This window comes from Bombina bombina, chromosome 9, assembly GCF_027579735.1.
Source record: "Bombina bombina isolate aBomBom1 chromosome 9, aBomBom1.pri, whole genome shotgun sequence".
Lineage (NCBI taxonomy): Eukaryota > Metazoa > Chordata > Amphibia > Anura > Bombinatoridae > Bombina > Bombina bombina.
In genome coordinates this window covers 154446525-154463563 of record NC_069507.1, presented here as the reverse complement: position 1 = coordinate 154463563, position 17039 = coordinate 154446525, and the positions used below count along the sequence as shown (strand labels likewise).

Here is a 17039-nt window from a genome sequence, read left to right as displayed (position 1 = left end):
TATAATTATTATTTATATTGTAGCTATATTAGGGTTTATTTTACAGGTAAGTATTTAGTTTTAAATAGGAATAATTTATTAAAGTATAGTGTAGTGTTAGGTGTAATTGTAACTTAGGTTAGTTTTTAGTTTACAGGTAAATTTCTCTTTATTTTAGCTAGGTAAGCTATTAAATAGTTAATAACTATTTAATAGCTATTGTACCTAGTTAAATAAATTGAAAGGTACCTGTAAAATAAAAATAAATCCTAAGATAGCTACAATATAATTATTATTTATATTGTAGCTATATTAGGGTTTATTTTAAAGGTAATTATTTAGTTTTAAATAGGATTAACTTAGTTAATAATAGAAATATTATTTAGATTTATTTAATTAATATTTTAGTTAGCGGGGTGTTAGGGTTAGTGTTAGACTTAGGTTTAGGGATTAATAATTTTATTATAGTGGCGGCGGTGTAGTGGGGGGCAGGATAGGGGTTAATAAATTTATTATAGGTTGCGGGGGTCCGGGAGCGGCGGTTTAGGGGTTAAACTATTTATTTAGTTGCGGCGAGGTGTGGGATCGGCAGGATAGGGGTTACTAGGTATAATGTAGTTGGCGGTGGGCTCCGGGAGCAGCGGTTTAGGGGTTAATATGTATAGAGTAGCTTGCGGTGGGCTCTGGGAGCGGCGGTTTAGGGGGTAATACATTTATTTAGTTGCGGTGGTGTAGGGGGGGGCAGATTAGTGGTGTTTAGACTCGGGGTACATGTTAGGGTGTTAGGTGTAGACAGCTCCCATAGGAATCAATGGGATGTCTGTCAGCAGCGAACTTGTACTTTCGCTATGGTCAGACTCCCATTGATTCCTATGGGATCCGCCGCCTCCAGGCTGGCGGTTTGAAAACCAGGTACGCTGGGCCGTAAAAGTGCCGAGCGTACCTGCTAGTTTTTTTATAACTAGCAAAAGTAGTGAGATTGTGCCGCACTTGTGTGCGGAACATCTGGAGTGACGTAAGAATCGATCTGTGTCGGACGGAGTCCGGCGGATCGAAGCTTACGTCACAAAATTCTACTTTTGCCGGTCTGAAGCCTTTGATAACTAAGGCGAATCAGCCTTGCCTCAAATACGCTGCGGAATTCCAGCGTATTTGAGGTTGACGGCTTGATAACTACCCCCCAAGGAGTAGGCTGTCCCTTTAAGCCAACATCTATGCAAGCAATAATATAGGAGCCATTATGTATTAGCCCATGACTACTGAAATAAGTAGTGATAGGAGATTATCAGCACAATAATATAATAAAACACTGATTTTATTAATCCTAACATCAATAATACATGAAACTAGCTAACAAGAATGGCTGGGAATTGTGTCAGGATACCCATACAATTAATCAACCTGGAATTTTTTAGAAAGGCAGCTGGATGGACAGACTAGATGTGTCTATTTGTTTTTACTGTCATTGAAATATATGTTTCTGTATTGACCTTGTGATAGTGTATGAATTTATCATTTAGTAAAAAAATAAATAAAAGAAATCAGAAATTGACACATTATGCATTAGATTAATTTATTTTATTTTTTAAAATTTTACTAAAACTATTTACTTTTTGAAACTACTGGGTCCTTTTAAGCAAACCTTTTTTTTACATTTTTCATAACTTTATTTATTTGCATAAAAGTGACAGTAGGTCAAATATTTAACCATCAACAATATAGCCATAAATGCATTTATATATAATATAGATAATTGACTTCTAGTGCATTAAACTATCAGTGTTCTTTTAAAATTAAAGGGACACCACCCCTTATTTTTTATATCCCTACAACAATCAAAAGGCAATGTTAAGAGACATAAAAGTCTTAGAGCATTTTATTATTGTGCTACTGCTTGAACATAACTATGTGTTTAACCCCCCAGAGAATAAACACATAAAGTCAGCTCTAGTGCAGCAATGCACTACTGGGAAGTAGCTGAAAACATCTGTAGAGCCAATGACAAGAGGCATTTGTGTGTAGCTTTATCGCTTAGCTCCGAGTAGAACATTACTGCTCCTGAGCCTACCTAGGTATGTTTTTCAAGTAAGGACACAAATAGAACAAAGTCAATTTTATAAAAGAAGTAAATTGAAAAATCTCAGTGCATTATATATTTGAACCATGAAATAAACATTTAATGTGTGTTTCTTCAGCTGTAGAATTAGCCTCTGAGTATGGTCAAGGGGACCGAAATGCGTTAGACAGCAGCACAGACAAGTTATATTTGTTTCCATGACTACCATGTGTATTGTAATGTGAATCTGAAATGAAGAATTTATTATTTTATTGTATTATAGTTTTATTGCTGAATTTCCTGCTTGCTCTTAATAAAAATATACCATGAAAAATTCTGAAGCTTTTCCCTCAATGTTCTAATTCTGTATGTCATCATTAGATGTTAGTGTTAAAGAGAGTGTATTGTGATCCCCCCTCCATTTTAATGTGTTCTCAATGGTCCATTTACCTGCTGAAATGTGTTAACCGACGATGCCAGTTGTACCCCATGTGTACTGACAATTTGAATGCCTACATAATGGTTATAGAAAAGCTATGTAAACAAGAGGATTTAGAAGTAATCATGCTCCCAGTGGGTGATAGGACAGAGAGATAATACAATTTAAATTTTCCATTGTTCTCTCTAAGCATTGGTCTCACTGTGCGTACACTGAGAGATAAGAAGGATTTTGTATAACTATATATGGTAAGATAATTAGGTCTGCTCTCCCTGCAAGTTGAAACCATTTAATTGGATTTGGGCTTAAATTATAAGAGACAGCTATTTCATTTACAAAATTATACTTAAAGAATGAGCTTCCCATATATTTAATACTCTACAGCTAGTACAACAAGTCATTAGAAATACCGCTAGCAATTTTAGAGTAAGCTGAGATGGGCATGCAGAAACAAAATAAGCAAAGAAAACAAACAAGAAGTTCAACAGAAATATAAGTATAATGCCCAAGTGACTCTAATCACATTTTGTTGGGCTATTATTAAACCTTCAAATGACATTCTACTCTTACTTTTTCTCCAATTTAATGTGTTGCCAACATTCCATTTTACCTCATTGGGTGTATTTAAATCTTTGTAAACAATTCCTTTAGCTTTATTTTGTCAATTGAAGTAGCTGATTTTGCCTGTGGAAACTACCATCTACCCTGAAAATATGAAATGTATTCTCTGTAGAAAAGCTTCGTAAACAGGGTACAATAGCACTAATTAATCTCCAAGAGCGGGGTAGGCGAGACAGATATTTTTGTAGCTGAAATAGTTGGTTGTGTCAGTTTATTTTTATGGACATGTCCTTGAGAACCACAAGTGATAGTTTTAATGGGCAAAACTTGCTATTTGAAATACAAATATAATCATGAAGGAACAGTTTCCCATATAGTTATTACTCTATAGTAGGTATAACAAGTCATTTGGAACACATTAATGGGAAACAGATTGTATTGTACAATGTCGTTTCAAGGGTATTTCAATAATATAAAAAAACAGTTCACAGCACACGTTTACACAACAAACACTGCAAGAAGTTTACAAGTTTTATCTAGACCGGCCAATTTATCACCCAAACCATAACACTTTCCATTAACCGTGTTTACATTTTAATAGCATGCTGAAAACACTTTTTTTTTATTCACAGCACACGCACAAGTACCTTTGTGTTCAGCTTTTGGAATCTCACACAAGCTGGACATCCAAACTTCGGATTTCCAAAAAAGGCAGCATTAAAATAAATGACAAAAGCAGAATTTCCTTTAGACAAAAAGAGTATTATAATAACTGTGTAACGAAGTAAAAGGTGCAGTCACATGCAAATAGGAAAAAAAGGGCCATAATTAAAGGTAAAGTAAACACCTTGTAATTACAAGACAGTTGTGTTGTCTACAGAATAACATACCAGCCAAGTCTAACCATTTTTAAAACAAATTAACATCTTTGTGATGCAACTGTTTCTCAATAACCAATCCGTGCTTGAGTCGGAAGCTGACAAGGCTAGCCACAGTCATTATGCTAGCATAAAGTTCATTGTTTTGCAATTCTTATTTGTTAAATCCAATAAGAGAATTGAGAATTAGAAGAACCATAATTTACAGGGCAAAGGTACATGAAAACAAGGCAATATAAATAATTAAAGTTTATTCCAAAGCTGTTTCACTATACATAACTAATATATTTGTAAATAACTTCCACCTGTATGTGATATTACATTGTAAATAACGGTGACCTATATGTGAGAATACATTGTATATTCCCGCCATCTGTATGTGAGATTACACTATATATAACATGACCTATATGTGAGATTACATTGTATATTACTGCCACCTGTATGTGATATTACATTGTATATAACCGTCACCTATATGTGAGATTACATTGTATAGTACTGCTACCTGTATGTGATATTACATTGTATATAACCGTCACTTATATGTGAGATTACATTGTATATTACTGCCACCTGTATGTGAGATTACATTGTATATAACCATCACCTATATGTGAGATTACATTGTATATTACCATTACCTATATGTGAGATTACATTGTATATTACTGACACCTGTATGTGATATTATATTGTATATAACCGTCACCTATATGTGAGATTACATTGTATAGTACTGATACCTGTATATGAGATTACATTGTATATTACCATCACCTGTATGTGAGATTACATTGTATATTACTGCCATCTGTATGTGAGATTACATTGTATATAACCGTCACCTATATGTGAGCTTACATTGTATAGTACTGCTACCTGTATGTGAGATTACATTGTATATTACCATCACCTGTATGTGAGATTACATTGTATATTACTGCCATCTGTATGTGAGATTGCATCGTATATAACCGTCAAATATATGTGAGATTACATTGTATATTACCATTACCTATATGTGAGATTACATTGTATATAACCATCACCTATATGTGAGATTACATTGTATATTACTGCCACCTGTATGTGAGATTGCATTGTATATAACCGTCACCTATATGTGAGATTACATTGTATATTACCATTACCTATATGTGAGATTACATTGTATATTACTGCCACCTGTATGTGATATTACATTGTATATTACCATCATCTATATATGAGATTACATTGTATATTACCATCACCTATATGTGAGGTTACATTGTATATTACTGCTACCTGTATATGATATTACATTGTATATAACCGTGACCTATATGTGAGATTACAATATATATAACCGCCAACTTGTATGTGATATTACATTGTATATAACCGGGACCTATATGTGAGATTACATTCTATATTACTGCCACCTGTATGTGAGATTACATTGTATATAACCGTGACCTATATGTGAGATTACATTCTATATTACTGCCACCTGTATGTGAGATTACATTGTATATAACCTTGACCTATAAATGAGATTACATTCTGTATTGCCACCACCTGTATACACTAGCGGTTCTTCAGAGGGTTAGTAGTGGGAGGAAGAGGATGTTAGCAAGTGAGGTGGTCGGGACGTGCTGTGGATTAAATTTAAGTTAACCCAATATTCCCTCAGACTCAGTTATCCTACCTAAGGTCCACTGTCCTTACACAAGTACTGACTGCAAGTGCAAATATCAATGATCATATGGGCCCGGTCCGGTCTCAGAAATGGCGACTGCATTCTGACTGCAAGTAGTTGTGTAGTTACGCCCCTGCCTCCTCTCCTCCCACACACATAGTCAGCTCAGCTCGTAGTGTGCGAGTGTCACGTGACAGCTGGCTCCCGCACACTAAGAGCTGTGCGAACAGAAAGGCTATGGGCTGGCCTGTAGGTGGCGCTGCAGTCAATGCAGTTTTAAATCGGAAAGTGCTTTTGCCTATACTTCTATGTATCGCACTGCACAGCATGTGCGATACATAGAAGTATAGGCAAAACAGCCCTTTCCACTTTCAGGTTTCAGCCTAATATGCATGATGATAGTTACACTGCACAGTCTCACAGACACAGACAGCACACAGGAAAATAATACATGTATTAATAAATATAATATAAAATAATATAAATAAAAATAAAAATTTTCATAATTTTTTTTCCCTTCTGCTCATTTTTTCCCCCCTCCTCTGCCCCCTGGGGGTTCACGTGCGACAGTGCACATGTGGAGGAGCCTCCACTGCCTGTATATGAGATAACAATGTATATTACTGCCACCTGTATATGAGATTACATTGTATATAACCGTCACCTATATGTGAGATTACATTGTATATTACCGTCACCTATATGTGAGATTACATTGTATATTACCATCACCTGTATGTGAGATTACATTGTATATTACTGCCACCTGTATATGAGATTACATTGTATATAACCGTCACCTATATGTGAGATTACATTTTATATAACCGTCACCTATATGTGAGATTACATTGTATATAACCGTCACCTATATGCAGTGAGATTACGTTGTATATTACCGCCACCTGTATGTGATATTACATTGTATATAACCATGACCTATAAGTGAGATTACATTCTGTATTGCCACCACCTGTATGTGAGATTACAATGTATATTACGTTCACCTATATTTATTTATTTATAAAATATTTTATCAGGAAGGATACATTGAGATTTCTCTCGTTTTCAAGTATGTCCTGGGTCCACAAAACATTGCATTGACACAATAGGGTACAATAAAATTCAAAAACAATAATAATACACAATAGATGCAACAATTTTACATAGAACAGGTAAGAAATATATAATCAACAATGACAGGTGCATTCTGTTTTGAGATATATAGAGAGGAATCTCTTAAAGGATATTAGGCTTGGGGAAGGTTTGACAGTGTGCGGGAGGTCATTCCATAACTGTGGTGCTCAGTAGGAAAAGGAGGATCGAGCTGCTTTCTTTTTGTATTGAGGCAAGCTAAATAATGTGGTACTGGATCGGAGGTTATAGGAGGTGGGAATAGGAGGTGGGAAAAGCCGGGAATAGCATTCTGCTCAGGTAGGGTGGGAGCTTCCCAGAAAGGCTCTTAAACACAAGGCAGGAATATGTAATATGTGAGATTACATTGTATATTACTGCCACCTGTATGTGAGATTACATTGTATATTACTGCCACCTGTATGTGATATTACATTGTATATAACCGTCATCTATATGTTAGATTACATTGTATATTACTGCCACCTGTATGTGAGATTACATTGTATATTACCGTCACCTATATGTGAGATTACATTGTATATTACTGCTACCTGTATGTGAGATTACATTGTATATTACTGCTACCTGTATGTGAGATTACATTGTATATTACCGTCACCTATATGTGAGATTACATTGTATATTACTGCTACCTGTATGTGAGATTACATTGTATATTACTGCTACCTGTATTTGTGATTACATTGTATATTACCGTCACCTATATGTGAGATTACATTGTATATTACCATCACCTGTATGTGAGATTACATTCTATATTACTGCTACCTGTATGTGAGATTACATTGTATATTACCGTCACCTATATGTGAGATTACATTGTATATCACCACCAACTGTGTGCGATATTACATTGTATATTACCGTCACCTATATGTGAGATTACATTGTATATCACCACCACCTGTGTGCGATATTACATTGTATATTACCATCACCTATATGTGAGATTACATTGTATATCACCACCACCTGTGTGCGATATTACATTGTATATTACCGTCACCTATATGTGAGATTACATTGTATATTACCATCATCTGTATGTGAGATTACATTGTATATTACCGTCACCTATATGTGAGATTACATTGTATATTACTGCTACCTGTATGTGAGATTACATTGTATATTACCGTCACCTATATGTGAGATTACATTGTATATCACCACCAACTGTGTGCGATATTACATTGTATATTACCGTCACCTATATGTGAGATTACATTGTATATCACCACCACCTGTGTGCGATATTACATTGTATATTACCATCACCTATATGTGAGATTACATTGTATATCACCACCACCTGTGTGCGATATTACATTGTATATTACCGTCACCTATATGTGAGATTACATTGTATATTACCATCATCTGTATGTGAGATTACATTGTATATTACCGTCACCTATATGTGAGATTACATTGTATATTACTGCTACCTGTATGTGAGATTACATTGTATATTACCGTCACCTATATGTGAGATTACATTGTATATTACTGCTACCTGTATGTGTGAATACATTGTATATTACCGTCACCTGTATGTGAGATTACATTGTATATTACCATCACCTGTATGTGAGATTACATTGTATATTACCGTCACCTATATGTGAGATTAAATTGTATATTACTGCTACCTGTATGTGAGATTACATTGTATATTACCGTCACCTATATGTGAGATTACATTGTATATTACTGCTACCTGTATGTGAGATTACATTGTATATTACTGCTACCTGTATGTGAGATTACATTGTATATTACCGTCACCTATATGTGAGATTACATTGTATATTACTGCTACCTGTATGTGAGATTACATTGTATATTACTGCTACCTGTATTTGTGATTACATTGTATATTACCGTCACCTATATGTGAGATTACATTGTATATTACTGCTACCTGTATGTGTGATTACATTGTATATTACCGTCACCTGTATGTGAGATTACATTGTATATTACCGTCACCTATATGTGAGATTAAATTGTATATTACTGCTACCTGTAAGTGAGATTACATTGTATATTACCGTCACCTATATGTGAGATTACATTGTATATTACTGCTACCTGTATGTGTGAATACATTGTATATTACCGTCACCTGTATGTGAGATTACATTGTATATTACCATCACCTGTATGTGAGATTACATTGTATATTACCGTCACCTATATGTGAGATTAAATTGTATATTACTGCTACCTGTATGTGAGATTACATTGTATATTACCGTCACCTATATGTGAGATTACATTGTATATTACTGCTACCTGTATGTGAGATTACATTGTATATTACTGCTACCTGTATGTGAGATTACATTGTATATTACCGTCACCTATATGTGAGATTACATTGTATATTACTGCTACCTGTATGTGAGATTACATTGTATATTACTGCTACCTGTATTTGTGATTACATTGTATATTACCGTCACCTATATGTGAGATTACATTGTATATTACTGCTACCTGTATGTGTGATTACATTGTATATTACCGTCACCTGTATGTGAGATTACATTGTATATTACCGTCACCTATATGTGAGATTAAATTGTATATTACTGCTACCTGTAAGTGAGATTACATTGTATATTACCGTCACCTATATGTGAGATTACATTGTATATTACTGCTACCTGTATGTGAGATTACATTGTATATTACTGCTACCTATATGTGAGATTACATTGTATATTACCACCACCTATATGTGAGATTACATTGTATATTACCGTCACCTATATGTGAGATTACATTCTATATTACTGCTACCTGTATGTGAGATTACATTGTATATTACCGTCACCTATATGTGAGATTACATTGTATATTACTGCTACCTATATGTGAGATTACATTGTATATTACCACCACCTGTGTGTGATATTACATTGTATATAACTGTTACCTCTGTGAGATTACATTGTATATTACCGTCACCTATATGTGAGATTACATTGTATATTACTGCTACCTGTATGTGAGATTACATTGTATATTACTGACACCTGTATGGGAGATTACATTGTATATTACTGACACCTATATGTGATATTACATTGTATATTACCGTCACCTATATGTGAGATTACATTGTATATTACTGCCACCTGTATGTGAGATTACATTCTATATTACTGCTACCTATATGTGAGATTACATTGTATATTACCACCACCTGTGTGTGATATTACATTGTATATAACTGTTACTTCTGTGAGATTACATTCTATATTACCACCACCTGTGTGTGATATTACATTGTATATAACTGTTACCTCTGTGAGATTACATTGTATATTACCGTCACCTATATGTGAGATTACATTGTATATTACTGCTACCTGTATGTGAGATTACATTGTATATTACTGACACCTGTATGGGAGATTACATTGTATATTACTGACACCTGTATGGGAGATTACATTGTATATTACTGACACCTGTATGTGATATTACATTGTATATAACTGTTACCTCTGTGAGATTACATTCTATATTACCACCACCTGTGTGTGATATTACATTGTATATAACTGTTACCTCTGTGAGATTACATTCTATATTACCACAACCTGTGTGTGATATTACATTGTATATAACTGTTACCTCTGTGAGATTACATTCTATATTACCACAACCTGTGTGTGATATTACATTGCATATAACTGTTACCTCTGTGAGATTACATTCTATATTGCATATTAGAAGCATTTTTGCTTTATGATTATTTGAACAAAAATATTTTTTAAAAGTAATGATGGCTTTTGTGAAAGAAGTCACTGAAATGATGGTGCTAGGCTGCATGCTCTAGCATGCTCAGTAATGACATTACACATAGCAACATTGGAGCTCTTTAAATGGTGAATGTATAAACACATGACCACTGCCATAAGCTTAGTGGGTTGTGTTCACAAGAAAACAAAAGCAAATGACTTTTCATAGAATGTTTGCAAAAAGAAAATCCATATTGCAAAACTACTTAAAGGGATATGAAACCCCAAAAATATTTTGCGATTCAGACAGAGCATAGAGTTTTTAAACAGTTTTCGATTTTCTTCTATTATTAAATTTGCTTCATTCTCATGGTATTCTTAGTTGAAGACATAGATACATAGGTAAGTGTGTGGAGCACTACATGGGCGGACATAGTGCTACCATCTAGTGCTTTGCAAATGGATAACATTTTTGCAAAACTGATGCCATAAAGTGTACCAGACACATGCACTTTCCTGAGCTTATGTCACTGTTTTTCAACAAAAGATACAGAGAAAGAAGCAAATTTGATTATTTAAGTAAATTAGAACGTTGTTTAAAATGGCAGGCTCTATATGAATCATGAAAGAAAAATATTGGGTTTCATGTCCATTTAATGCTGCTGTGGTAGATGCATACTGGCAATTAAATACTAATACTAATATTGTTTTTAATTATAATACAGGGAGTGCAGAATTATTAGGCAAGATGTATTTTTGAGAATTAATTTTATTATTGAACAACAACCATGTTCTCAATGAACCCAAAAAACTCATTAATATCAAAGCTGAATAGTTTTGGAAGTAGTTTTTAGTTTGTTTTTAGTTATAGCTATTTTAGGGGGATATCTGTGTGTGCAGGTGACTATTACTGTGCATAATTATTAGGCAACTTAACAAAAAAACATAATTTATGTAAGAACTTACCTGATAAATTAATTTCTTTCATATTAGCAAGAGTCCATGAGCTAGTGACGTATGGGATATACATTCCTACCAGGAGGGGCAAAGTTTCCCAAACCTCAAAATGCCTATAAATACACCCCTCACCACACCCACAAATCAGTTTAACGAATAGCCAAGAAGTGGGGTGATAAGAAAAAAGTGCGAAGCATAAATATAAGGAATTGGAATAATTGTGCTTTATACAAAAAAATCATAACCACCACAAAAAAGGGTGGGCCTCATGGACTCTTGCTAATATGAAAGAAATGAATTTATCAGGTAAGTTCTTACATAAATCATGTTTTCTTTCATGTAATTAGCAAGAGTCCATGAGCTAGTGACGTATGGGATAATGACTACCCAAGATGTGGATCTTCCACGCAAGAGTCACTAGAGAGGGAGGGATAAAATAAAGACAGCCAATTCCGCTGAAAATAATCCACACCCAAAAAGAAAGTTTAAATCTTATAATGAAAAAAACTGAAATTATAAGCAGAAGAATCAAACTGAAACAGCTGCCTGAAGTACTTTTCTACCAAAAACAGCTTCAGAAGAAGAAAACACATCAAAATGGTAGAATTTAGTAAAAGTATGCAAAGAAAACCAAGTTGCTGCTTTGCAAATCTGATCAACCAAAGCTTCATTCCTAAACGCCCAGGAAGTAGAAACTGACCTAGTAGAATGAGCTGTAATCCTTTGAGGCGGAGTTTTACCCGACTCGACATAAGCATGATGAATTAAAGATTTCAACCAAGATGCCAAAGAAATGGCAGAGGCCTTCTGACCTTTCCTAGAACCGGAAAAGATAACAAATAGACTAGAAGTCTTTCGGAAATTCTTAGTAGCTTCAACATAATATTTCAAAGCTCTAACTACATCCAAAGAATGCAATGATCTCTCCTTAGAATTCTTAGGATTAGGACATAATGAAGGAACCACAATTTCTCTACTAATGTTGTTAGAATTCACAACCTTAGGTAAAAATTGAAAAGAAGTTCGCAACACCACCTTATCCTGATGAAAAATCAGAAAAGGAGACTCACAAGAAAGAGCAGATAATTCAGAAACTCTTCTAGCAGAAGAGATGGCCAAAAGAAACAAAACTTTCCAAGAAAGTATTATAATGTCCAATGAATGCATAGGTTCAAACGGAGGAGCTTGAAGAGCCCCCAGAACCAAATTCAAACTCCAAGGAGGAGAAATTGACTTAATGACAGGCTTTATACGAACCAAAGCATGCACAAAACAATGAATATCAGGAAGATTAGCAATCTTTCTGTGAAAAAGAACAGAAAGAGCAGAGATTTGTCCTTTCAAGGAACTTGCAGACAAACCTTTATCCAAACCATCCTGAAGAAACTGTAGAATTCTCGGAATTCTAAAAGAATGCCAGGAAAATTGATGAGAAAGACACCAAGAAATGTAAGTCTTCCAAACTCGATAATATATCTTTCTAGATACAGATTTACGAGCCTGTAACATAGTACTAATCACAGAGTCAGAGAAACCTCTTTGACTAAGAATCAAGCGTTCAATCTCCATACCTTTAAATTTAAGGATTTGAGATCCTGATGGAAAAAAGGACCTTGTGACAGAAGGTCTGGTCTTAACGGAAGAGTCCATGGTTGGCAAGAAGCCATCCGGACAAGATCCGCATACCAAAACCTGTGAGGCCATGCTGGAGCCACCAGCAGAACAAACGAGCATTCCTTCAGAATCTTGGAGATTACTCTTGGAAGAAGAACTAGAGGCGGAAAGATATAGGCAGGATGATACTTCCAAGGAAGTGACAATGCATCCACTGCTTCCGCTTGAGGATCCCTGGATCTGGACAGATACCTGGGAAGTTTCTTGTTTAGATGAGAAGCCATCAGATCTATTTCTGGAAGTCCCCACATTTGAACAATCTGAAGAAATACCTCTGGGTGAAGAGACCATTCGCCCGGATGTAACGTTTGGCAACTGAGATAATCCGCTTCCCAATTGTCTATACCTGGGATATGAACCGCAGAAATTAGACAGGAGCTGGATTCCGCCCATACCAGTATTCGAGATACTTCTTTCATAGCCAGAGGACTGTGAGTCCCTCCTTGATGATTGATGTATGCCACAGTTGTGACATTGTCTGAAAACAAATGAACGATTCTCTCTTTAGAAGAGGCCATGACTGAAGAGCTCTGAAAATTGCACGGAGTTCCAAAATATTGATCGGTAATCTCACCTCCTGAGATTCCCAAACCCTTTGTGCTGTCAGAGACCCCCACACAGCTCCCCAACCTGTCAGACTTGCATCTGTTGAAATTACAGTCCAGGTCGGAAGAACAAAAGAAGCCTCCTGAACTAAACGATGGTGATCTGTCCACCACGTCAGAGAGTGTCGTACAATCGGTTTTAAAGATATTAATTGAGATATCTTTGTGTAATCCCTGCACCACTGGTTCAGCATACAGAGCTGAAGAGGTCGCATGTGAAAACGAGCAAAGGGGATCGCGTCCGATGCAGCAGTCATAAGACCTAGAATTTCCATGCATAAGGCTACCGAAGGGAATGATTGTGACTGAAGGTTTCGACAAGCTGATATCAATTTCAGACGTCTCTTGTCTGTCAAAGACAGAGTCATGGACACTGAATCTATCTGGAAACCTAAAAAGGTTACCTTTGTCTGAGGAATCAATGAACTTTTTGGTAAATTGATCCTCCAACCATGATCTTGAAGAAACAACACAAGTTGATTCGTATGAGATTCTGCTAAATTCGAAGACTGAGCAAGTACCAAGATATCGTCCAAATAAGGAAATACCACAATACCCTGTTCTCTGATTACAGACAGAAGGGCACCGAGAACCTTTGTAAAAATTCTTGGAGCTGTTGCTAGGCCAAACGGTAGAGCCACAAACTGGTAATGCTTGTCTAGGAAAGAGAATTTCAGAAACTGATAGTGATCTGGATGAATCAGAATATGTAGATATGCATCCTGTAAATCTATTGTGGACATATAATGCCCTTGCTGAACAAAAGGCAGGATAGTCCTTACAGTTACCATTTTGAATGTTGGTATCCTTACATAACGATTCAATATTTTTAGATCCAGAACTGGTCTGAAGGAATTCTCCTTCTTTGGTACAATGAAGAGATTTGAATAAAAACCCCAGCCCCTGTTCCAGAACTGGAACTGGCATAATTACTCCAGCCAACTCTAGATCTGAAACACATTTCAGAAATGCTCGAGCCTTCGCTGGGTTTACTGGGACACGGGAAAGAAAAAATCTCTTTGCAGGAGGCCTTATCTTGAAGCCAATTCTGTACCCTTCTGAAACAATGTTCTGAATCCAAAGATTGTGAATAGAATTGCTCCAAATTTCTTTGAAAAAACGTAATCTGCCCCCTACCAGCTGAGCTGGAATGAGGGCCGCACCTTCATGTGGATTTAGGAGCTGGCTTTGGTTTTCTAAAAGGCTTGGATTTATTCCAGACTGGAGATGGTTTCCAAACCGATACCGCTCCTGTGGATGAAGGATCAGGCTTTTGTTCCTTATTGTGACGAAAGGAACGAAAACGATTATTAGACCTAAATTTACCTTTAGATTTTTTATCCTGTGGTAAAAAAGTTCCTTTCCCTCCAGTAACAGTTGAGATAATAGAATCCAACTGAGAACCAAATAATTTATTACCCTGGAAAGAAAGGAAAAGCAAAATAGACTTAGAAGACATATCAGCATTCCAAGTTTTAAGCCATAAAGCTCTTCTAGCTAAAATAGCTAGATACATATACCTGACATCAACTCTAATGATATCAAAGTTGGCATCACAAATAAAATTATTAGCATGTTGAAGAAGATTAATAATGCTATGAGAATTATGATCTGTTACTTGTTGCGCTAAAGCTTCTAACCAAAAAGTTGAAGCTGCAGCAACATCCGCTAAAGATATAGCAGGTCTAAGAAGATTACCTGAACACAAGTAAGCTTTTCTTAGAAAGGATTCAATTTTCCTATCTAAAGGATCCTTAAAGGAAGTACTATCTGCCGTAGGAATAGTAGTACGCTTAGCAAGAGTAGAGACAGCCCCATCAACCTTAGGGATTTTGTCCCAAAACTCTAATCTGTCAGATGGCACAGGATATAATTGCTTAAAACGTTTAGAAGGAGTAAATGAATTACCCAAATTATTCCATTCCCTGGAAATTACTTCAGAAATAGCATCAGGGACAGGAAAAACTTCTGGAATAACTACAGGAGATTTAAAAACCTTATTTAAACGTTTAGATTTAGTATCAAGAGGACCAGAATCCTCTATTTCTAATGCAATTAAGACTTCTTTAAGTAAAGAACGAATAAATTCCATTTTAAATAAATATGAAGATTTATCAGCATCAACCTCTGAGACAGAATCCTCTGAACCAGAAGAACCATTATCAGAATCAGAATGATGATGTTCATTTAAAAATTCATCTGAAAAATGAGAAGTTTTAAAAGACTTTTTACGTTTACTAGAAGGAGGAATAACAGACATAGCCTTCTTAATGGATTTAGAAACAAAATCTCTTATGTTATCAGGAACACTCTGAGTATTAGATGTTGATGGAACAGCAACAGGTAATGTAACATTACTAAAGGAAATATTATCTGCATTAACAAGTTTGTCATGACATTCAGTACAAACAACAGCCAGAGGAACAGATACCACAAGTTTACAGCAGATACACTTAACTTTGGTAGATCCAGCACCAGGGAGCGATTTTCCAGAAGTATCTTCTGACTCAGTGTCAACGTGGGACATCTTGCAATATGTAATAGAAAAAACAACATATAAAGCAAAATTGATCAAATTCCTTAAATGACAGTTTCAGGAATGGGAAAAAATGCCAGTGAACAAGCTTCTAGCAACCAGAAGCAATAAATAATGAGACTTAAATAATGTGGAGACAATAGTGACGCCCATATTTTTTAGCGCCAAAAAAAGACGCCCACATTATTTGGCGCCAAAATGCTTTTGGCGCCAAAAATGATGCCACATCCGGAACGCCGACACTTTTGGCGCAAAAAAACGTCAAAAATGACGCAACTTCCGGCGACACGTATGACGCCGGAAATAGAAAAAAAATGTTTGCGCCAAAAAAGTCAGCGCCAAGAATGACGCAATAAAATGAAGCATTTTCAGCCCCCGCGAGCCTAACAGCCCACAGGGAAAAAGTCAAATTTTAAGGTAAGAAAAATTGATTTATTCATATGCATTATCCCAAATATGAAACTGACTGTCTGAAATAAGGAACATTGAACATCCTGAGTCAAGGCAAATAAATGTTTGAATACATATATTTAGAACTTTATAAAAAAGTGCCCAACCATAGCTTAGAGTGTCACAGAAAATAAGACTTACTTACCCCAGGACACTCATCTACATGTAGTAGAAAGCCAAACCAGTACTGAAACGAAAATCAGTAGAGGTAATGGTATATATAAGAGTATATCGTCGATCTGAAAAGGGAGGTAAGAGATGAATCTCTACGACCGATAACAGAGAACCTATGAAATAGACCCCGTAG

At 35.6% G+C, this 17039-nt stretch overlaps 1 protein-coding gene across 4 annotated transcripts in view; it reads right to left on the bottom strand.

Annotated features, from left to right (window-relative positions):
* Positions 1–17039, bottom strand: part of SH3PXD2A (SH3 and PX domains 2A) — a 754429-nt gene that overhangs the window by 206185 nt on the left and 531205 nt on the right. For 2 of the 4 annotated variants that reach the window (XM_053692438.1, XM_053692436.1), the window contains exon 7: positions 3683–3727. The exons of the other annotated variants lie outside the window; for them this stretch is intronic. In XM_053692438.1, coding sequence (XP_053548413.1) covers positions 3683–3727 — 45 coding nt within the window. The remainder of the gene's footprint in view (positions 1–3682; positions 3728–17039) is intronic. 4 annotated transcript variants of the gene reach the window in all.